General features: G+C 46.9%; 1 protein-coding gene across 4 annotated transcripts in view; it reads right to left on the bottom strand.

Moving 5' to 3' along the window:
• The window catches only part of TENM4 (teneurin transmembrane protein 4), a 744,874-nt gene that overhangs the window by 116,598 nt on the left and 605,816 nt on the right, over window positions 1-22,460 (bottom strand). For all 4 annotated transcript variants that reach the window (XM_059930706.1, XM_059930709.1, XM_059930707.1 and 1 more), the window contains one exon: window positions 7,889-8,074. In XM_059930706.1, coding sequence (XP_059786689.1) covers window positions 7,889-8,074 — 186 coding nt within the window. The remainder of the gene's footprint in view (window positions 1-7,888; window positions 8,075-22,460) is intronic.

Here is a 22,460-nt window from a genome sequence, read left to right as displayed (position 1 = left end):
ATGTCACAAAACAGACTGAGCACCTGGGGCAGGGGAGAATGACACTCCAGGTATATCAACCATCTTGGGACCAAAACCCCTCTGCCCTCTGGGCAGTGGCTGCTGTGACAAAGCATGGGACGTGGCAGCATCGAGACACCTTGCTTATGGGGTATATATACATTTCTAGATATGCATTTCTTCTGTCTGTTATGCTCATACACAAGCACACACACAAAGACAATAGGAAAATAGAGGAAGGAAGACCATACCTTTAACTACCCTATCCAGATAGTGCGCTTGGGAAATAAAAGACAGCACATTTAAGGTAGGATCGAAAAAGTGCAATACTGCCTGTCACATAACCATGCCAGGTGCTAAGGAGACAAAGGGGGCTGCACCCCACATTTGGGACGGACCTGCCAGGGTGGGGAAAATAAAACCAAAGACAGGACAACACGAGAGAGAAGGAGGGAGAGCAAGCACATTCTCCAGGAAGGGCCAAAAGGAACGTCAACTCACTCTGTGATCCAGGCGTTTGGAAATGTGATCATATAAATAAGAAGACATATGGATAAGGAAAACAGCAGAAGAAGGAGGATGGGAAGCTGCAAAAGTGGCTACAGTCCTGCTCCATCAGCTTTACGGAAAACTAGACCTTGCCCCTTTGTCTACCCAAAGCAGCATCCACCTTCCCTCCAGGGGACGCAGCGGGACAAGAGTGAGGGCACCCTGCATGGGCAGAGGTGACCCCAGGAGGTTGGAATTCGGAAATAGGCAAAATGTGAGTCACCCCTGATATACACCAGGGAAGACACTAGGTTGTGTCTTTGGTCAAATATACTGCTAGCTTATCTGTTTGCCATTCTTGTATTTTCCATGGACACATGTGCCCACATAGACTTGAATGCAGAATGCGTGGTGTTCTAAGTAAGATGCATCTCTCCTTTGCATCTTACACAGAATGTGAGGTGCAGGTCAATGGATGTTGCTGTGAAAGACAAGAAAAAGAACAGAAAACCTGACTCCTTCTCAATGCTGATTAACTTAAAAGGTAGAATGATGTATGCTCTGGTTTCCAACGCATACATCATTGTTACCATCACAGATCACCACTGGGGGGTTATATCCAAGCACTGAATTATTTGGCAATCTAAGGTTTTGCTCATTTGTGAGGATGGGTGCCTGGCTGTGTGCTTGGGGCAGGGCAGACCTCTTCATTCCCAGCATAAATCAGTCACAGCATTTCACCTTCCCTATTGGGCTGCGGTCACAGCCATTGGAGGAGCCTCCCTAGCACCTCCTTCTCTATACCTCCCCCACATGTGTTCCCACAAAGGCTGGCGAGATGGCCATTTCCTGAAGGGCTGATGCTTTCAGCCGGGCTGGTCCCCACCCTTAGCTCGATTTCACACGTGAATCAAAAGTCCATAAGAGAGGGCTCAACTGCAATGGTGAGGCCTTATCTGGAAGCCCTAGGGTTCTATAAACTGTAAGAACATTCTTACTCTCTCCATAAAAGAAATATAAATTTTATGTTTTCAATCCTCTGGATAGGACAGACACTGTGGCTGTTCATCAATATATATTTGCCTCCTACGACTGGTGGATGAGAGGGTATGTTCTTAGTTCAGGCATCCATGTGGTCTGTGCTTCAAGATGAGATATGCTCCCGGAGGCTGCAGAGCCAAGTGGAAACTTGGGAAGAGGAGTTTTCACTGGGTCTGCACGCTTCCCCTTCATTCTTACAGATGCTGCACAGTCCATGAGCTAACAGGCTGTAAGAAGGGAAAGCGAAGGGGAGTGGTGTATGAAGCAGGACTGAACAAACAAAGCTGTGGAATGACAGACAGTGAAAAACAGGGTCGGCCCACATGAAGAACAACCTAGGAAACATCTCTGGTGAAGGCGAAGACTTTCTCGATTCTTGGTTCATCTGTCACTTGCGTCTTAGTCAAGCTCATTCATCTAATTTTGCAAAGTGTTCTAAAATTTCTTAGACATCGTCTCCCAGGATACGCCATCGGAGAAGCACAACACACAGGATCTCCTGGCTCAGCTGGTGTTCTTAGCTTTCCGATCTGCAGAGTTTTGTGGAGGGTCATAATCCCAGGTTCTGGTAATAACACTGAACCCAGCTACAGAGGAGATGGAGTGAGCCTAGATTTCTCTCACAGGGTTGGCAAGGATGACTCGGCTGGATGAGACGCCATCACTGGGATTCAAATGACCATACCACTGCGCAGTATCCACTTGGAGGGAGTTCTCCGACCAGAAAAATGTCTCCAGACTTCACAGTGATATCACGGCTCTGATGATGAGTAGAGATTATATCCACTATATAGGCTAATCTCCCCAAACCCAGGGGCTGACCTCAGAGAGCTCTCTCTCTCTTCTATTGCTATAAGAACTATTTAGCAATAAAGATCTCTATTAAATATGTGTTTAGTACCTTAAAAAAAATGCTTACTAATTTCTCAGACCACAGGCAGGAACAGCAGCCAGGGGAAGTGACGGAGGCACACTCGGGTCGTAATCGGTGTTGTGGGCTTCAGGGGACAACAGTGGATTCCACAAATCCCGGGATTCCTTCCCCACACAGTGACCTCAGGCCACACTGTGAAAAAAGCTGATAATAACCAGTCAATACCAAGACCAAGAGCTTTCTGGGAATGGAATAGAGCTTCCTTGCCTCTATTGAAAATGAAAGCAGTAACTGGGTCTTTGAAGTCCAATGCCATTTACTTATAAAAGGCATATGCAGAAGTCCACACTGCTGTTTCTTTCACTGTTTGAAAAGCTTGGCACATATGCCCTTGAGTCAAGTTCGAGTAAAATTTCATCGTGATTTTAAAGCACTAACTTTAAGAAAAGATGACACAAAGTCCCTAAGCTTGCATTATGGATGGTGGATTCAGGGCTTCCCCAAATTCCTTCATCTTTCTCCTCCAGATTTCAGGATGAAGACGATGGAAGCAGAGTCATTTTCCTCTTGGACCACGCTTGTTTTTTCAACATTGGACATGTTTCTCACGCTGCTTCTATATTCCTGTCACTATGCAAGAAAGTGGAGATAGTGGAGGCACACAGCTATTTGTAAGACAAGCTCTGAGCCTTAGCACAAGGGCAGCCTGTGAGGTCTTAGATCTCTTTAGCGTTTCTATGACCTCCAACATGAAAGCTTCTTTCCTCCACTTGCCTGTACCGATAGAAGTTTCTGGAAATTTCTCTTAAGATAATCCCAAGAAGCTTCAGGGGCCCCCATCAAAGGTTGTGAAGAACACGGCAAGAAGCTTATTCTTCAGGAGCCTCAGTTGACTCTAATAGTTGTATCATTGGTACCCATTAGGTCAGGTGAAACAAGGATCATTATGGCAGGTGATGATTGGGGTGGCTATAGTCATCTGAACTTCTTTCAGATGGATGACAGATCATCAAAGAGATGTTCTTGTTAAGTTCCTGGATACATTAATGCTCTTCTCTCTTTGGACGAAGGACCAATGAGGAATAAGTGGCCAATGGCACCCACCCTGAGAGGGGCTCACGAAGCCCACTCACTGGTCTCCAGTTTCCCACTCCTACCACGTGTGGGCTGAAAGCTCCCAGGACCATCAACTAATCAAGTTCTTGCTCTGATAACATGGGGTAGATCCCTGTCCGTTTTCTCTTTCTCCTTGTCAGCATTTGTCCTACAACTCATGGGTCATGATGTAAGAGAAAGCCTCTGAGGAGGGATAAACATTGGATTATCTCACAGGCGCCCGATACCCTGTGAATGCTTGTGAGCTCTTGGTTAAGGATTGTCTGATTACAAAAAAGAAACTCTAGAGCTACCGTTCAAAAGTGGACAAAGAACTCCAGAAGATTGTGTGGCCTTTCTTTATAATTTCTCTGCATCGTGAAGTCTGGCTTTGCTTGCTCTAGTAATTGCATCATCAGAGTATTATTTTGATCTTTACTCCCAGAGGAGGATTTGTTTAAGAATCAAGATTTATATGATTGGACAGTTCTCCTGAAACCTAGTAAAAATAGTTCTGCATATCTGGCATCTTGAACAATCACAGCTTTGGGGTCAAGGTTGGAATTTTACAAATGTAATCAGAAGCTAGCATTTCCCACATGTGTTTTGGGACTTCATAGACAAGGGGCAGTGAAGTGAACAAAATAACTATCATAGAAGTGATCCAAAATGTTGGTGTTTTCAAAGAAATAGGAAAAATTAAACACCTTCTTAAATTTAGCTATGACTTTCAGCTTTCTCTAAAGAAATTGGAGGTCAAGCCCCAGACTTAAGAGACTCATAAAATTCCTGGAAAAGACGTCCAAAAATACGTTTTTGATGACTCTATGTTGACCATATACTTGAGAAATGGATCCTAATCAATCCATCTTACCTTAACTTCTAGACTAGGGAAACTGGGTTCCGTATACACAAGTGGATGTATTACTAGTAAGTAAGTAAGAGTGAAAATGAAAAAAATCCTTTTTTATTTGTGGGATAGTTTTAGAAGCAGGTGATGGGTGTGCAGTCTGTGGGCAGTGGAGGAGGGGCCGGAATTCCATCACCCCTGCAGGCCTCCTCCAGCTACCCCACTCTGTGATTCACAGAGGGAGAAACTGAAGCCCCCAGCGACCATGTGGTCTACCCATGGTGCTGTCACCAAGACTTTTCTTGAAGTTGCAAAGAGACAGATAATTCCTAACATAAGTAATTAAGATTTGAAATAGTCTTGCTTTTTGACAAAAATATTGTCATTAAAGAGGATGCCACTGCCAAATATCCTTTCATTCTGAAACCAATCTGTTTTGAGAAAAACCAGGTAGCTTCCATAAGAGAAAAGGTGGACCCAAGCCTCCAAAAGGAGATATTTAATTCCTCCTACATAATCTGCTCTGGGAAATGTCACTGGGGTAAGAAGGTTTTTAAGCTGGGGACTTGACCATAAGGAGCCCAGACTTGTCTTACTCTTTTATGCCAGCTGTTAGGGAATCAAGCCATTCTTTCCTGTTTATGGAGGGCAGCAGTGTGCAAATGAACAGGCCTTCCTCTCTTTGGATCCCACTGCATGGAGGTCTCTGAATCAGCATCGTGGATCCTGGCCTTTTCTCTGGTATGGGACAAAACCACACTGCAAAATATGAGCTAGCTGTGCTATGACCCATCGTATAATGATGAAATCTGATAACAAGAGAAAATTTAACACTTTGAATTTCTAACATTTCACACCAGCAGTTTTTGCTTTTCCTAAATGATCCTCACAGGGAGTGAAGTTCCCTGGAACATAAGAAAGTGCTTCTTGTTACCATCAAAGATTAAAAAGGGGTTTCTCCTTCTCATATCTATTCTGAAAAGAAAAAAGAAGGCACCGCCATTGTTTCCCTCGTTTGTATCTCATACTCCTTCCCTTCCATCCAGCAAGGTTACTGAAGTGTTCCTTCGGCACTAGGGTGTTGGGTTTCTAGCGGGGATGCAGCTGGCCACAGGCAGAGACGCACAGAGGGCAAGTTGCCATGCAGGGAGATTAGACAGGGTCAAAGGAAACGCTCACCACACAATGAAAGGTAATAGAATTCCGAGCCAAAGTCCTTTCATCTGAGCCACTATGACTAGTCCTTTACTTCTTCAATGTCCCGTGACATTTTTCTGGTATTTATGACTGTCAACCTCCCTCTTGAATCGTGCACATTTACCTTGGTGTATTTCTTATCTGGAGGGGAAAAAGCATCTGCAATCCCAAGGAGGAATTTGCTCTTAAAGAGTGACAACAGGGTGTGCAGGGGAGGTGGGAGGGGCTGGTTTGACTTCTTGGCATCAAAACAAAGAGATGTTCTTCAAGCTAGGCTGATGAACATCCACGAGACACTGGCTGGAACACAGCCTGCCCGCAAGCCCTGCCATGAATCATCTGTGACTGGACGCAGGGAGAATTTCCGTAAATCCCTCGTCATTTGACTCAGACGAGATGCTTTAATCTTATAAAAGTCTGACATCCATAAACTTTTTGGAATGTGGTAAGGTGAGCTGAGGACTCTATAAGCAAGTGATAGAAAACAGAATGCACTCTCTCTGGGCTCTGATTTTGGTTTTACTAGGGATGGGTCCCCTTCTGGGCTGGGAGGCTAAAAGGTCAGCTTGTCCTTAGTCATGCAGAAAAGTGAAGGTGAAGGAAGGGCAGAGTTGAAAGAAGCAGGTGGGTCCCTCTGGTGACTAGGGCTGCTTTTCTTGAAGAGGTGTCCAGGGCGGTCGTGGGATAGGATGACATTGACAGAAAGAAGCCACCCAGAGGCGCGCAGTGAGACAGCGCGGCACGTTCTGCTATGGAAAAGCAGGGTGGGCTGCCGGCGGCTCTGGAGCGGCTCTGGACTCTTACGTAAGAGTGTGGCTGGCCAGCTAGCTGTGGGACTCTGAGACCAACCGGAATAAGAAGGCCCAGGCTCTGGGAAGGATGAGAGCCAGAGGCCTCTGCAGAAAACCTGGGCTTTGTCCTGCAAGGACTGCAGAGCAAGCAGCTGGCGAGGAGCTCCTCCCCAAGGCTCAGAAAACCAAGCCTCAACTTCCAGTCCTACTTCTTAACAGTTCAGTGACCTTGGGCCTCAGGACCTTGAAAAGGAGGGGGTAATACGCGTGCCTCCACAGGGTGACGGATGGCAGTGGGGAAGAATGCAGCTAAAGCCTTTAGCACAGTGCTTGCCGCACTGTAAATACTCAAAAATCAGAACCCATTATTATTAATATTAGTAAGTATAAGGTATTCCACTACCATGGATAAAAAGGGCAATGGTGTGGAGGCAGGGATGGTGAATAAAAACCAATTTCAGGCTACAAAACAAAAGGAATGCGGCCTAAAACAATATGAAATAAGAGGTAGCTCCATTTGCTCAAAATTCCCGTGTCCCTCATAATCTTTGGGGCTTGCCTCCCAGTTTCTGTAATCAAGAGGTGACTGTCAGGGCTGGAGAGGCACCCGGAATCCTGTCTCCTAGAGCCATGTGCTTGTCATTTGATCACAGACCCTTCCTTGAAAAAAATGGAAGGGGAAGAAGTTAAAACACACATACACAAACCAGTTGATTCAATAAAGACCTTTTGGTGAGTGTTCATTCCAGGATAATAAACCAAGCAAACGTCTGGCTGTGTTTAAAATCAACAAAACCAGCAGGAAAGGCAGAAAGAAGGGAACAGGGTGATCAGCTTGTTTTGAAAGCTGCCGCCAACAGTGCTGCTTCAGCAGGGGCTGGTGCCAAGGAGCCACCAGGAGAGGGGAAAGGAGACAAATGCAGACGGGACGGAAGCCGAGGACAGGGGAGGGGGGGACCCCAGGCCTAATGGGATGCAGATGTGGCCTGGGGCCTACGGGAAGCTTTCCCCAGGATCCCAGGCCTCTTCGGGAGCTCCAGCCTAGGAGGCTACTGAGGGTGTTCAGTGCTAAGCCCAAGACCTCCCAACCAGACTATAAACTTGATTTAATGGCTACGTGTATGGAGTACTGTACGACCAGCCTGTGCTAAACTCCTTACGTGCATTATTATCCCCATTTCACAGGTGAGGAAACTGAGGCTCCGAGAGGCCTTGGGACTTGCTCACAGCTGCTAAGGTAGAGCCATCTGCCTCATGCCTGAACCCCAGCTCCTAACACAAAGTTATACTGCATTTGGCCCGGGGAAGGGCTAAACCCAAGGCACGCTGACCAGCTAGCTGAGATCTGGGAGATGCAGGGTGGGAGGGAAAAGGTTAAAAATGTCCAATTGTGAGTTTGAGTCCAACTGATGTCTAGGAAAAGCCAACCATAATGTCGTCAGATGAAAGGACTTTTGGCCCAGTTCCCACATGCGATGGGGGCCCCGAAGTGCCCGACAGACAAAGGCACCGCGCAGCCCTGGAGAAGGTGCGGGGGCCTGGCCCTCCTACCGATGGTGCAGTGCTCGCCGTTCCAGCCCGGGCTGCACTCGCACTTGCCGTCCCGGCAGGTCCCGTGCTCGGCGCAGCGTGGGTGGCAGGCGCGCTGGTCGCAGGCCGCCCCCATCCAGCCGTCCTCGCAGCGGCAGGTGCCCCCCACGCAGACGCCGTGGCCACCACACTCGGCAGCACAGATCTCTGGGTGGGGAGAGGGAGAAGGGGGAGAGAGAAAAAACAAGTATTGAGACAGTCGTTCTTGGGAACAAGGGTCACACTTGGCTACCTACCTCGGCTCTGTGAGCAGTCAGGATTCCAGAGGCTCAGGAGGCTAATCTCTGTGGACAAGGACCCTCGGACAAGAACAGTTCTCCAGCTAGAGGCCTGTCCCGAGCCCCTTTCCTCACCACAATGGGGTGGATTGCAGGGCTCTGCTCTGTTTGCTTTTCTCTGTGGCCAGCCTGCCCCCGTTTTTGTGCTTACCGCTTCCAAAGGGGACCGCCCTTCTGAACAGATGCGAGAAGAAGTCAAATTTAATTAAAAACCAGTTATGTGTGAAAACAAAGTGAGGATGAGCCAAGCGAAGTGGCTGTGGGTCTGGCTGGGGTGCATGAAGGGTCCTGGGCTTGCCCTTCATTGCAGCTTTGACTCTAATTGAGATGGGAGGAAAGGGGAGGCTGGGCCCCCCGCATCCCAGGGGGGTTTCCTCTGGTGTTCTGCTGGGTTTATGTTCAGCCCTCCTGCTCGCTGCTTCATCACCCCAACTCCAAGCACCATCTAAACGGCCTTTCCCATCCAAAGCAAACAGCTGGGCTGGGGGTGGAGGCACTTCACAGCCAGACTGGAGTTGCCCAGCCCTTCACAAAGGCCCGTCTGTGAGACGGTGCAAAAGACACACGCGACCTGATCCACAAGCCCCTTGGGCCCAGGGCCAGCGACAACTTCATGGTTACTCAGGCAGAGGTTGTGAAAGCTCTGAAACACAACTCCTTTTTAGGAAACCAGTTGAACAACTGGGGCCCTTGATGCTCTCTGCCAGGGCTGTGACGGAGACCCTGACTCGATTCTGTGCCTCGTGGCCCAACATTCTTCAAATGAAGATCCCAACACCTTTAATTTCTTTCAAATTAAATTGACTGGCACCCAGGTCAAGCTGCATTTGCACATTACCCCTGCCAAGCTATACTCCTGGCTTGGAAGCTACTAACAGTCCAACTACTTTTGAAAAAGAAAATAAAATTAGATCTCAGAGGCTCAGAACTTCCATATTAATCTACAAGGCAATGGCTAAAATGTTCAAGAATTAAAAAAAACAAACAAACAGAAAACAGTAATAGTTCCCATTTATGGTGTGTTCCTATGCCTGACATCTCGCCAAGCAAAGTAGCTGGAAAGGGAGCTAATGCGTGCAGTACCACACTGGGTTTCTCAGCTCCCCAGGGGAGAGAAAGGCTGTTGTAAAATGTGTGCAGAGAGCCCTGACCTGGAGCCAGGGGACCTGGGTTCTATGCCAGGCTCAGGAGCAGAAGCTGTGTGACCCTGGGCAGGTTCCTTGACTTCACTGGTGACGCTGCCTCACAGCACCTCTGCTGCCCATCAGGGCTATGCTGAGCATTCAGTGAAGTGGACGAGAGAAAAGGGCATGGCAAGATCACTAAGAAAGATTTCTCAGGACAGTGAGTTTTAGACTACGCGTCCAAGGACCAGGTTTGCGAGATCTGTGTCTGCTCAGCCACGGATATGCTGTGTGACCTTGGGAAGGTCACTTGCCCTCTCTGGGTGTTGGTTTCCTCATCAACTGCAGGGGGGACCTGATGGCATCTAAGACTGTGGGAGTCTATGATATAAACATCCTCCATGTCACACAGCATATTCTATCCCTAAGGCTCGGCTGGAGTGTCCCTCCTCCTCTGAGAAGTCTCCCACAATTCACTCTGCGGTTGTTCCCTTGCTCCGTGCCTTTCCACGTGACGTGGTAGACTGCTTCTCAATTTCTGCGTGTCTCACTGTCAGACTCAGGACAACCTGAGGCTGGATGAATTCTGATCACCTCTAGGCCTGGTACCCAGCACAGATCTTGGCACAGAACAGACCCTTAATTAAGGTTTGCTGGATAATGCATAAATCCATGTGTGCCTGGGGCTACAGGTGCCTAAGAATTTAAAACAATTCAGGTACACCCTGCTCAGCCTGGCTGAGAGTCAGTCCAGGCCTATCTGTCTGCTTATCTCTGGTGGGTTGCCCTTGTGAAAACTTCCCAAGTGAGTGTGGAGCTGTGCAGCAAAGTGTCAGGACACCCATCAGCCCTCCAGGAAGGGGGCTTTCTCAAGATGTTCTTCAAGTTTCCTTCCCTTCTTGCTCACATGGACAATGTCCTGGATTTTTCTCAAGATGAAGAATAACAATCTCGGGTCCCTGGGTCTCCCTACGTCCTAAGTCTGAAATTTCCATCCCTTCTGCACAGCGTTGCAAGGGCATCGACCCAGGTGACTCCGGAGGCAGGGCCTGCACTCAGGGCTGGCTGGGACTTTCACCTGAGAGCCTGGAGGAAAGATCAGCTTAGCATTTTTGGCGGTTTACTCAGCACATTTTCCAGGTGGCAGTTTATGGTGTGAAAGTAAACTTCAAACAACCCTTCTGTTCACCGAGGTGTGAGCCTGGAGAGGGACAGGCTGTGGGGCAGCCTTCCTCGGGGCACTTGGACTTCACTGTCTTGGTGTTTTGGGCTGCGGGGCACTTGAAGGTCACGGGCTTGAGAGCAGAAGAGGCAGGGCTTCCCCAGCACTTGACGGTCTCACTTCAGGTCCTCACTACTGGGTAGTTCATTCCTTTACTAATTAACTTTGAGGCAGTGTGTGTGAAAGAGCGTAAGACTTGGAATCAGGTGTGACTCCAAATCTTGGTTCTGCCAGTTGTGGGACCTTAGACAGCCTCCTCAACTGCTCTGAGCTTCATTTTCTTCCTCCGTAAAATGGGGATGGTGATAGCACCCACTTCAGAGCATACACAGCCCTGATATACAGCTCATACTGATTCCTTTATTGTTCCAGTAATAGTTCATGCCTGCCTGCTATGTGCCAGAAACTGTGCCGGTGCTAGGAATACAGAGGTCAATAAGACATAGTCTCTGCCCCACAGGAGATCATTGCCCAGACAAAGCCCAAACTTATTGCTAAGATCAGCCGAGTAATCTACAGCTGTTACTCACTTCGGCACCTTTCTGCTTACATGCAATGAATAAAGAACCGTGAATCTTAGGATCAGACAGATTTAGCATCTATTCTTGGCTTTGTCACTTACTGGCTGGGTAATCTTCAAGGTGCAAGTTATGCAATTCATTGAATCTCGATTTCCATTTCTGTAAAATGAGGATAATAATTCCCACTTTACCAATCTTACACGGTTGGTGTTAGATCAAATGAGGTAATGTATGGAAAAGCCATTTTTGGCTTAATAACTTAACACTTATATCAGGTTTTACAGTTTACAAAGCACCCTTCACATACAATTTCTCATTTAACTATCACAACAATGCTGTGCGAACACCTGGCTATTATCCTTCTTAGAGGCGAGGCTACTGAGACCCAGAGAGCATAGGGGAATTCTACAAGGTCGTGTGTTCATCTGGTGCTTTCTCCTCATTTTGACAACCCTCAGGGCAAGGCTGCAAGATAAGCATTTTACAGATATGGAAACTGAGTCACAGACTAGACAGAGGCAGGCCCATTTTACAGATATGGAAACTGAGTCACAGACTAGACAGAGGCAGGCTCATTTTACAGATATGGAAACTGAGTCACAGACTAGACAGAGGCAGGCTCTCCTCTGAGGGAACCTCCTGGTTCTTCCAGCAGATCTCCCCTCGTTTCTGGCCCTGTTGTTTATCTCTTGTTACGTTCAAGTCAGACCCTGGCTATGTGTGAGATGCAATGAGATTCTCTACACAGAGTTTCCCAGACACCCGAGCTCACTTTTCTCCTCTGGAGGCTGTGGAGCTGTCCCTCCAAACTCTCCATTTCCCCGCCAGTTTACACTAGACATGCTGTCCCAGCACGAAGCTAAAGCTGCCTGCTGGCTGAGCACCCCTCCATTAGTCCTTTACAAGCTGGGTTGTGAGCTCTTACACACTTTAATGGAAGGGGCCTGAACAGGGTGACCTTGATGTTTATGTGGTGCTAACTGATGGTAACACAACCTGTCAGTGCTGAGGTTCTCTTCTGCAGATGGGCTCTCCGCCCGAGTGCAGGAGACCCACTGCCTCATGACGGGAGCAGAAACCTGAGATTCTGCTTCCTCATTTGGTCTCAAGTTGTAGGCCCCATTGTTATTTTTTTATATACCTCAATTTTTTTTTTTTTTTTGTCCTTGAAATAAAAGGAACTGCTTTATTTTTGCTTCTCTGATTCTGCTTTTACACTGAAGCTGATATAACTTCCCAGAGTGGCTGGTGAAAACCAAATAGGATGATGCTGAAGAATGTGCTTTGACCGCTCCTGTGCCCTTTATGTAAATGGTACTTTGTGAAATTTGGGTCACAGCTCCTAAGTCTCAAGTTTGCTCAGTTGTAAACTGGGGACGACACTGACTACTGCAGAGAGCTGGTGGAGGAATCACGCTCATTTGCTTAATTTCTTGAGCGCTCACTGGGTGCAAATCCAATGGTGAGCGGGCACTGGGGGATCCAATGGTGAGTATGACAGACACGGCTCTTTCCGGACCTCAAGGAGTGACGTTCTAGCATGGCAGACGGACATAACCTAATTGAATTAAATGGGTTAAGATGAATGGAAGTGAAGCTTCTAGTGTGGAGCCTGGCACATAGTCAGGATATGATAAACTGCGCACACACATATTCTTATAAGAAAGGAAATGGGGTGTAGTGGCAAGTGTTATCAGACTGAATGAAGTCAGATCAGATGTGAATTCTGACTTATGCAACACACCTGATAGAAGCAAGCATTTGATAAAGGCTAGGCCACGGTCATGTGATCAACATCGGCGCTTTCTGACTACATGCTGGACGGCTGGGGCCTGGGAGGAACCCTCTGACGTACTATAGAGTACACAACCCATACAGTAGACATGGATTCAGATTCCGACTCTCCAGTCTCCTTGAGTCCTTGCGGAGTCCTTGGGAGAAGTACTTAATCTCTCTGGACCATACTTCTTCACCCTCAAAACAGGGAGAGTGATAATGGTCCCCTACAGGATGAGTGAGTGGTGGTAACTGAAAGAAAGGGTAAATGTGAACGGCTCTATGTAATCTGTGTTATGTATGTTGCGTTACGTATATAACTGATTGATGGAGACCTACGACATCCTGTATCAGTGCAGCTCCGAGTCACCGAGAAGAGAAGCATCTCCCTGAAGAGCAAAATATTTTCTAGCAGCAGCCTCAAAATTTGGGTATGAAACTCTTTCTCTGGTTACCTAGCATGGCACCATCAGCCAAGACCGTTAAAACCCAGGTAGAAGCCACCTGTATTTGTAGCTGCGGCTTCCTCTTAAAATCAGGTGAAAATCCCCAACTGTCCTAAAGTGTCATTCCAAGTCTGTAAGGTTCTTGGCTGAACTATACAGGGCCTTGGAGAGCAACCAGGTCAGGCCCAAGAGCACCCTGGTTCTTCTCCTGGGGAAAGCCGCAACCCCCAGCACCTCCCCTTCCCCACCCCACCTCTGCCCTGCCTCACTGGTATCCACGTCTGTCTTCTCTCTAGACTGGAAGCCCACCTGATGGCAGGCTCTAGCTTTTATTCATCTTGGTTCCCAGCAGCAGGCACCAGGTCTGGCAGAGCGTGAGCTTTCAACAAATATTTGTTGAAAGAACAGATGAATTTTTAAAAAATCTCACGGCAGAGGTGTTATGTCAGTTGGCTCAACTCTATCCCAGCCCCATATTGTACAAAATTTATTTGGTTAAATATATTCACACAGAGGCTCAGCCTCCTTTGTGCTTAACCTTCTTAGAAACTTATCTTCTCCAATCTCCGACTGATAGCTTGTAACCTTAAAGTGTCTCAGTCCTTACACCCTCACCCACGTCTTCCTTCGCACCAATGCCCGTGTCATACCTGTTCCCTTTCTATGATGTGGAAGCAGGTGGACACATGACGAAAAGGGTAGGGAAAAATATATGGTTTGGCTATTGGTTAATTGTGCTCCAAAGTGTATACACGAGGAGAAAAGCTGCTCCAGTCTCCTCTCATTAAATGTTAATCCCTATATGAACCTGGATGAAGCCTGAGACCTATCACAGCTACGTTTTAATTTGTCTGGACTTACTTTACAATCCTGTTCATTAAAATAGCTGGTAAGGGAAGCTGTGCCTCTCCCCTAAAGGGAAATACTTATATATAATTTTCCCATAAAATTTCTTCGACTTGGAAAGATGCTCAAAATTGACACAAGTGGGGGGATAGAGGGGACCCCACACAAGGATCTGTGCGCTTTCCTGCTGAGCAAGGAACAGATACAGGTGAAGCTGTCTTTGAAATTCCAGGGATGTGAAAGCAGAGCCTTGGCCCCATATGACCTCCTGGGAAGCCCTTTAATAAGTCTGTATTTAGCACTAAAAGGGATAATAGAGAAAATTGTTCTATTCTGCTTAGGACCTGATGCTCTCAGACGTGACCTTAAGAAATTTTAGTAAGGGTTGAATAATTTTAAATGATTTCCACTAGGATTTTCTGTTGCATCGCTAGCTCATCTGAGTTAGTGCCCAGTTTGGGGGATTTCTCTGAAATCCTGGTCCTTGAAAATCCCTTGGGGGAATTTCTCATGAAATCCTTGGCCACTTTAAGTCCAAGCTACACTAAACAGCATTTGAGGCAAAAATAAGGAGAAATAGTAGAACCACTATTGGTGGCACACAAATATTATCTCATTAAATCCTCACAACATCCCTGCAATTTTATTTTCACTCCCTTACCATCACTGAGGAAACTGCTTGGAGAGACTAAGTGACTTGCTCAAAGGTACTTAGCTAGAATGATAGGTGACTATGATTAACACAGCTTTTTGGTCTGTGAACTGTGGGATCAGGTTTAGGCAAAACCTCAGCTGTAATCTGACATATTCCCTTATTAATTATGTATTAGATCCTCACCCCAGCTAGACTAGAGAATCTCTGAAATCAGAGTCTGAGTCTCCTTTTTCACCCTGACTCAATGTTTACCATGTTAAGTACTTTTCCTTTTGTTTGTCTGTTTATCTGTCTTTTCAATCTCCATCCATCCATCTGCCTGTCCATCAGCTCATCCATCTGTCCATCAACCCAATCATCTAATCATCCAATCAGCTATTCAGTCAACAGGCCATCTAACTGCCCATCTATTCATCCACCCATCCATCCATCCATCCATCCATCCATCCATCCATCCATCCATCCCTCTGTGTGACTTGGGCTAGTTAATTCATCTTTCTGTGCCTCAGCTTTCTCTTCTGCAAAATAGGATAGAGACACCAACATCTCAGGTTCATGTGAGGCTTAAAAGAACATCACGTAATGTGCCTAATGTCACGTACACCTTAAACACTCACTACATGGCAACTATTTTACGTTTATGTGCTAGAAAGAGCCAGGGGAAGGGAGGGTTTGAAGACACTGTGGAGAGCAAGGGGAGGATGTGAACAATTGAGGTTCCTCTCAACAGCTGGAGAGGACTGGATCTGGAGGACAATCAGAAGGACAGGCCTCCTGGGCCCCTCATGCCCTGGGGAGAGGTAAGCGGCAAAGACCCATGTAAGGGACAGACCAGGATAATGAGAGAGCACTTAAACCACGGCCTCCATATTCTCAGTGAGGTAGGAATCTCTGCTGAGCAGGATGCTAATGGATAGATGTGGACATTTGAAAGAGCCCCTTGGGGACTGAGTGTAAGAACTGACAAAGCACAAGAAGAACTGCAGCTGGAAGGACCCAGGAGGGGCTAAAGGTCGTGAGCATGACATGATTTGGCTTACAGCACTCAGAAGCCCGGCTGTAAGATCAGAGATGGTGAGTGGCTGGAGTGATCCTGGGTTTTGCAAGGTGGATGTGGAAGAAAGGCACAGAAACAGGGAGCCGAGAGTGATGAAGGAAGACAGCTGGAAGTAGAGGACTGAGGGACCAGGGGGACGTGAAGGAGAAGGAGGGTGAGTCAGGGGAGAGCTGATGCTGGGCAGGAAGTGGCCTGGATGTGGCCAGCGGCTCACCTTCAGGTGGGTTTAGGGGTTAAGAGAGAAAAAGAGGAGGAAAAGGTAGAGGAGCACTTTTCTTGGTCAGAGCATGAGAAGGTATCTTAGAGATTCTCTAACCATCCTGTAGACAGGAAAACATGGGCCAAAGAGAGGAAGTGCCTTGTCCTTGGTCACACAGTCATGTGCATATTAGTACTTGAGCAAGAACTTGACGGCTGCCTTAGGAAACAGTCTTGTAAGGGGCCAGCCAGATAAATGGCTAAAGGGCAGGGGACCTCACCACTCTTTGGCCCCCTCCTCTGTGCCTCTGCATAGGCTGTTTTCATGGTCTAGGTGCTCCTTTCCCCCAGTCTTCACATGTTGAAGTCTGGCTCCAATGCCACCTCCTCCCTGAAGCCTCCTTCCCGTGCCCACACTGGAAGGGGCTTCATCTCCTGCCTTCCCAAAGCACTTTATGCAAACCTTTGTTTATCGGGGTTGTTAGTCTACCTGTGCTGCCTCCAGAACCCTGCCATCATCAGATTAGTCTCTGTACTCTGTAGTGAGTCTCACATAGAAAACGTATCTTTTGACTGCATCCATGTACCGCCAGATTCCAGTGGTCTGAGGCAGGGCACTCCATGTAACTATTCAAGGTACGATGATTTTGCACAGGGCAGAGGCCTGGATTTGGGCAAGCTGGGTATAAAAGCCTTCTCTGCTACTTCCCAGCTCTGGGAAACAAACATTGCACATATCTGAGACTTATCTTTGTCATTTATAAAATGGCGGTAATGAATCTTAAAATTGATTTAAAAATATATTGAGGACCTACTATACGCCAGATACCTTTAGAAGCTGGGGATTCAGAAATTGTATTAAATTATTCCTATCCTCAAGGAACTCAAGTCTACCTAGGTGTATAAATGAGCACAAAGCTGGCCACCATGCCTGGCACACAGTAGGCTAATTACAATTTAACTCTCACTTCCACAGGCCAGATATCCCTGCAGTTTGAACAATTTGGCTCGAATATAGCACCCACTCTCTCTCCCTCCCTCTCCCACAAAATTGGGCAGATGGCTGTTTAGTCTAAGTGCAGGTTACAGGAAGAAGCCAGAAGGGAGGAAGGTACAGGAAAGGAGCATCTGACTTCCTTACAGTAATTAATCTCCTTTTGACATTGAGGCCAAACCCAAGTCACTCTCCTGTACTTCTCAACTTCCATCCCTATCACCTGAGAGTCAGAGCTGCTCCAAGCCGTGCCTCGGTCCCCCAGATCTAGATGGCAGAAAGCTAATGAGCCTTGGAAACCACATGGCCTTTCACCTCACTCAAGGAGCTCAGAAAGCTTTCAAACCAAGCAGAAAAATGGATTCCAGTACGTTGGTGCAGAGCAGTCTCCAATCTATTCCCCCAGGACTAGAATTTCAAGCTTTATGAAGCACCTATCACAGGAAGTAGTAAGTCGCTTCTATTCACCTTAATTGGAGGGTATCTGGCTTCCTGATTAAAGGAGTTCAAAGCTAGCATGGGGGAGGCCTCCAAATACGCTCTGACTTTGCAGAATGATGACAAGCCAAGAAAGGACGGGTGAGCAGAGAAGCCAAAAAAGGTAACTGGGATGTGTATTTGTGGCCAGGGCTGAACCACTACCCCACTGAAAGGGTCCAACTGGGTATAGTGAAAAGATAGCTGATGTTCAGACCTCCAGCCCTGATACCCTTTTGTGAAGGCCCACCTCTCCACCCAGTCATGTGCTCATCTATCTAACTCTTTCCTGGACACCTCCTCCTAGAAGTCCCCCAGGCACCTCAAAATGTATGCCAATATTATAGTAAGCTTTCTAAAACCAAACCTGACCACGTCACAGCTCTGCCTGAAACTTTTCAGTGCCTTCCACTGACAGATAAAACCTAAACTCTTTCAAGGCCATTCATGATCTGATGCCTGCTAACTTCCTTCACCTCTTCTCCCTCTCACTACTGCCACAAATATGCTCAGCTAAGCTACTCCAAACTGTGGTTCTTTCCTAGAAAATGCCAGGATCTGTCTCATCTATGTATTGGTTGCAAATCTTTGACTTCCACAGTGGGCTGCTGCAAGGTGCTTGCCTCTTTCTTCCATCTCTGACAATTCAAATCCAACCTCCATCACCCACCTTAAATCCCACTTCCTCCAAGAAGCCACCTTGATCACCCCGGCTGAAAGCAACTGCTCTTTTCCTGAACCCCTGTAGTATTGCCAGGTCAACCGTGGTCATGATCCAATTTACATGGTTCCTGGCAGTGTCACCAAGTAAAGTGGTACCTTGTAAACCTGATACCTGATCCATGGACAGTATCGGCGTAAACCTTGGTAATAGCCAATGGCAGGATTATGCAGGGGATAAGCATGGGTTCTGAACCCAGAGAAGGCTGGATTTGAATCCTTTCTTTCCCAGAGTGCTTTTGGGAAAGCCACTCAAGTTCCCTGAACCCTGGTTTCCTGAGAATAACACCGTCTGCAATTTCAGAGGCTTATATATTTGTTGTTTGAATAAATCATGAAGCACATACATGGAGGAGCTCTGTAAAATGTAAATAAAATTTCCATTCAAAGGATAGTTATTATTTTAAAATTACCAAGTTACCGTACCAGCAGTTTGATTCAGGAAGACAGCCAGAGATTTTGTATAAGATATCAGCTTGGGCATCCAAATAGAAACCTAATTCTGAAGCCCAATTTCAGGAGGGCTTATATTTGCATACTGAAGAGCTCCAGTTGCGACAGAAAATGTTCCAGGGCTGTCGGGGGAAATTCTACTAAATTACAAAGCTGCCAGCTTCTGGTTTATCAACCTTTGACTCTGGCAGTATTTAGTAGCATGCCTGTTTGGGCCCAATTTCCCAGGCTTTGATTAAATGTTAGGAAGTAACCATCTCATTGTGTCTGAACCTCCACACCACTTCCCAGACAACTGGTGGGCTCTTCTCTGCCTCCTTCTGACACATCCACTTCTTTCTCTGCTTCACTGTCAGTCTCTTGGATATTTATTATTCTGAACTTTGATTTTAGGCTGCCACTTGCCGTCGGGAAAGGGCACAGGAAATGTCAAGTCTCAACGGACATGATTCCTTGGGTGAAATTCTAACCTCGAGTTTCCCCTCCCATAACATACCTATACAGAAATAGCCCAGTCTGATCATTTCCTTTTGATGTTTAATTGGATGTCGGTGCTGTGCTTTCTGGGTTGAGAAGCTAATGCTTCTCAGAGAGGGAACAATTCCGGCTGCACAAATGAGACTTGTAACAGGGGAGGATGCTCAACGCTGAATCTAATTTTCTCTCCCATCCATGAACAGAAGACAATTTCTCTGGCATTACAGCATCTCACTCAGTCTTTCTGTCATTAGTAAGAATTAAATTCTGTTCCCTCAAATCTAAATGTAATTATATTTTGCCTTGTAAATAAAATTGAATTACCATTTTCAAAATTTAGCACTAATGCAACTGCTATGTTTAGAGCTTTAATTTTTTTTTTTAACCCTGTTGCTACTTTCAGCTTTTTTTAAAAAAAAAAAATTGGGCTTATTTTGTTATCAATTGTGACTTCATTTGGTAACAGAGCTTTTCTGTTCCATATCTATCTGGTCATTATTGTTATTAATTATGCTTTGTGATTTGCTTTTCTTTTTGGTAGGGGAGGAGAGTAATAGAGAAGAAATTGGAAGCTCAAAGGATCTGAGTCTGAATTTTAGAAGGTCTCGCTAAGCTGAGGCAGGACCTAGGCCATGCTGCACTGAGAGAGTTAAAGAGCCCTGACGTGGAGTCTGAGAGGGAAATCTTCAATGCGCATTGAAAGATTTTTTGATTTGAGATTTTCAGCAAGACACTGAGTGGACTCCATGACTGGGACCCTGCCTGCCTCTCTGGCCTCAGTTCCTCAGCTCCTAGTCTCCAGTCAGACTGAAGGAGGACCGCTCTGTACTTCTGCACATGCTGTTCCCTCTGCTTGGACGGCCCTCCCCTTCTTTGCCACCAGGAACCCCACCTCAGTCCCCTCTCACAATCTGGCTCACAAGTCTCCATCCTGGGGAAGACCTTCCCAGGTTCTTCCCTGCCCCCCTCCTGCCCTCATGCTCCCCAAACCCACCATAAATGCGTCGGTCAGAGGCCTTAACACCGCATGACTCCGTGTCACCTCCTGAATGGCCTGAGGCATGTTGATCCCCGGGGCCTAGAACGGTCCGGCACAGGAGAGGTCAGGAAGGATTGTGAGTGAATGGAGTGGACGTGAGTGCTTGTCAGCAGTGGGTGTGCTTCCGGAGCTGTTCTGGGGTGTTCTCTGCGGAGGCTGTGCTCCTCTCTGGAAAAAGCTCAGTCCCTGAGCAGAGGCCAGTGTTAGCGCCGTAGGGCCCCCTTGTGCTGGTGTCTGGGGATAAATGTGTCAGCACATTAGTGACTCTTCACTTAGACTCGATGACCAGAGTCGGGGGCTGGGGGAAGGGGGGTGGGTAGAGAGTCTCAGTAACCACAAGAAAACCGAGCCTCCGAGAGAGAAAGCAAGTTGTTCAGGTCACATAGACTCCAATCCAGTTCTGGCTCCAGACCTTCACCATATAAACTGCCCTCAAACTTAAATTGCTTAGAGTTGAAGGACTGTTTGGCTAATTTAGATCTAGTCATGCATTCTAAAAATATACATTAATACTTTATTTATTGAGTGCTTACTGAGTACCAGCCACCATGCTAGGCATTTTATATATACACATTAAAACTAATTTGAAAAACAGCCCTGCAAGGCGGGTATCATTAGCCATATTCTTTGGATAAGCTCAGTCTTGAAAATCTAGCTTGGTCCCACTCCAAATCCCATGCAATTCTTTCTGACTGCACATGCTACGCCCAAATCCATACCACTGAATCTCTAAAAGATCTCTACCTGTTATTCCATGAAACCCAACTGCAATGAAATGACAAGAATCATAAACCACCAGCATGAGCATTTTACAATCAAAATCTCTGCCAGGTACTGCTTCTGGGAGCCAGCAACCCAAAGGAATAAAATGTAGTGAGAGGGCCCTCTCAAATAAGGGTCATTTATGGAAGACAAGATTGGAGAGAGCTCATAGAGAACTGGAAATGAGGAATGAGTTGATGAGGCTGAGGACAGAGATGCCTGGGCTGGGGTGGAGGGGAAGGAAGACCCGCGTGAGAGCCAGTGAAGGGGCAAATGATGGGTTTAAGGGATCGAATCTGATATGGTATTCTGGAAAATGCCGCAGAGCCTGAAATCTTCTTTAGAAGATTTTAGAAGATTTAGAAGTCATTAGGCTCTGAAAGAAAGGTAGGCTTTTCCAATTTTAAGGACCATCTCAGAGAGGTTAAATTCCTCCCCTTTTCTAAGGCAGCTCTGAACCAAGAGGATGAAAAGCCAACTAAAGCACTTGAGGGGGTGGGTGTGGGGAGGGAGTCCTTCTGTTCCGCAGGGCTACTGAGCGTGCCCCCTTTATGCAAAACCGATGAGGCACCCAGCCCAGCAGGACTACTCCCTGGGGAAGGTGGCTTGAAGGAGGTGAAATGATGCCAGCTCTTATCCGGGAGGGGTTCTGGCCGGCTGGCACTGCCCATGAAATGAACATGGGCTAGGTCTGGAAAGTGAAAGATGGGGCCCAGGAACTTGGTTTTAGCTTTGCAGAGTGTTATGGGGGCGTGGGGGGAGCGGATAAGGTTGGGGGCCAGTGGGGGAGGTGGGTGGACTCCTGAGAGAAGGGATTGTCCAGCTGGTAGTGTGCTGGGATCTTCTTGGGCAGAGCCTTTGGCTGTAACCCCTCATTCTTCTTTGATAATTCCCTGGATAAGTCATTCATTCAATAATCACTAGAACCTAATGGCTGTCAGGCCGTGCACTAGGGAGAATGACAGACACTGACTTCGTGGGGTTCACAGTTTGGCAAGAGAGAGGCACATTTATAATACATGGCTCAGTACACCAAAGAGCTTAGGAGAGGTCTTGAAGCCAGACCTGGGTTGCATCTGTACTGTGCCACTTTCCAATGGGGAGATGCTGGCAAGGAATTTAACTTAGTTCTGACCTTCAGTTTCCTTATGTGGAAAACAGACCTAGTAATACTTCCTTTATGGGGTTCTTATGACCCTTAACTAAGATAATGGTTGAAAGCACTTAGTTCAGCACCTGGTACATGGTAAGCATTAAGAAATGGACGACTCTCTAATTAATGCTCCATCTTGTGACTTATCAGGAGAAAAGACAAGATTAACGGCAAAGAAACCTCTTTGGATGGAAAGAAGACTTGAGGTAAGAGCTGAGGACTTGGAAACAGAGGGCCTAGATTTAATTCAAATTCTGCCACTGATTAGTCACTTCGGGCAAGTCGTTTCCTCTCTCTAACTCTTTCCCATCTGTAAAACAACGGCAGTAGCAATC

This window comes from Balaenoptera ricei, chromosome 8, assembly GCF_028023285.1.
Source record: "Balaenoptera ricei isolate mBalRic1 chromosome 8, mBalRic1.hap2, whole genome shotgun sequence".
Classification (NCBI taxonomy): Eukaryota; Metazoa; Chordata; class Mammalia; order Artiodactyla; family Balaenopteridae; genus Balaenoptera; species Balaenoptera ricei.
Note: the sequence above shows the minus strand (reverse complement) of the source record. Positions and strands in the feature narration are given on the sequence as shown.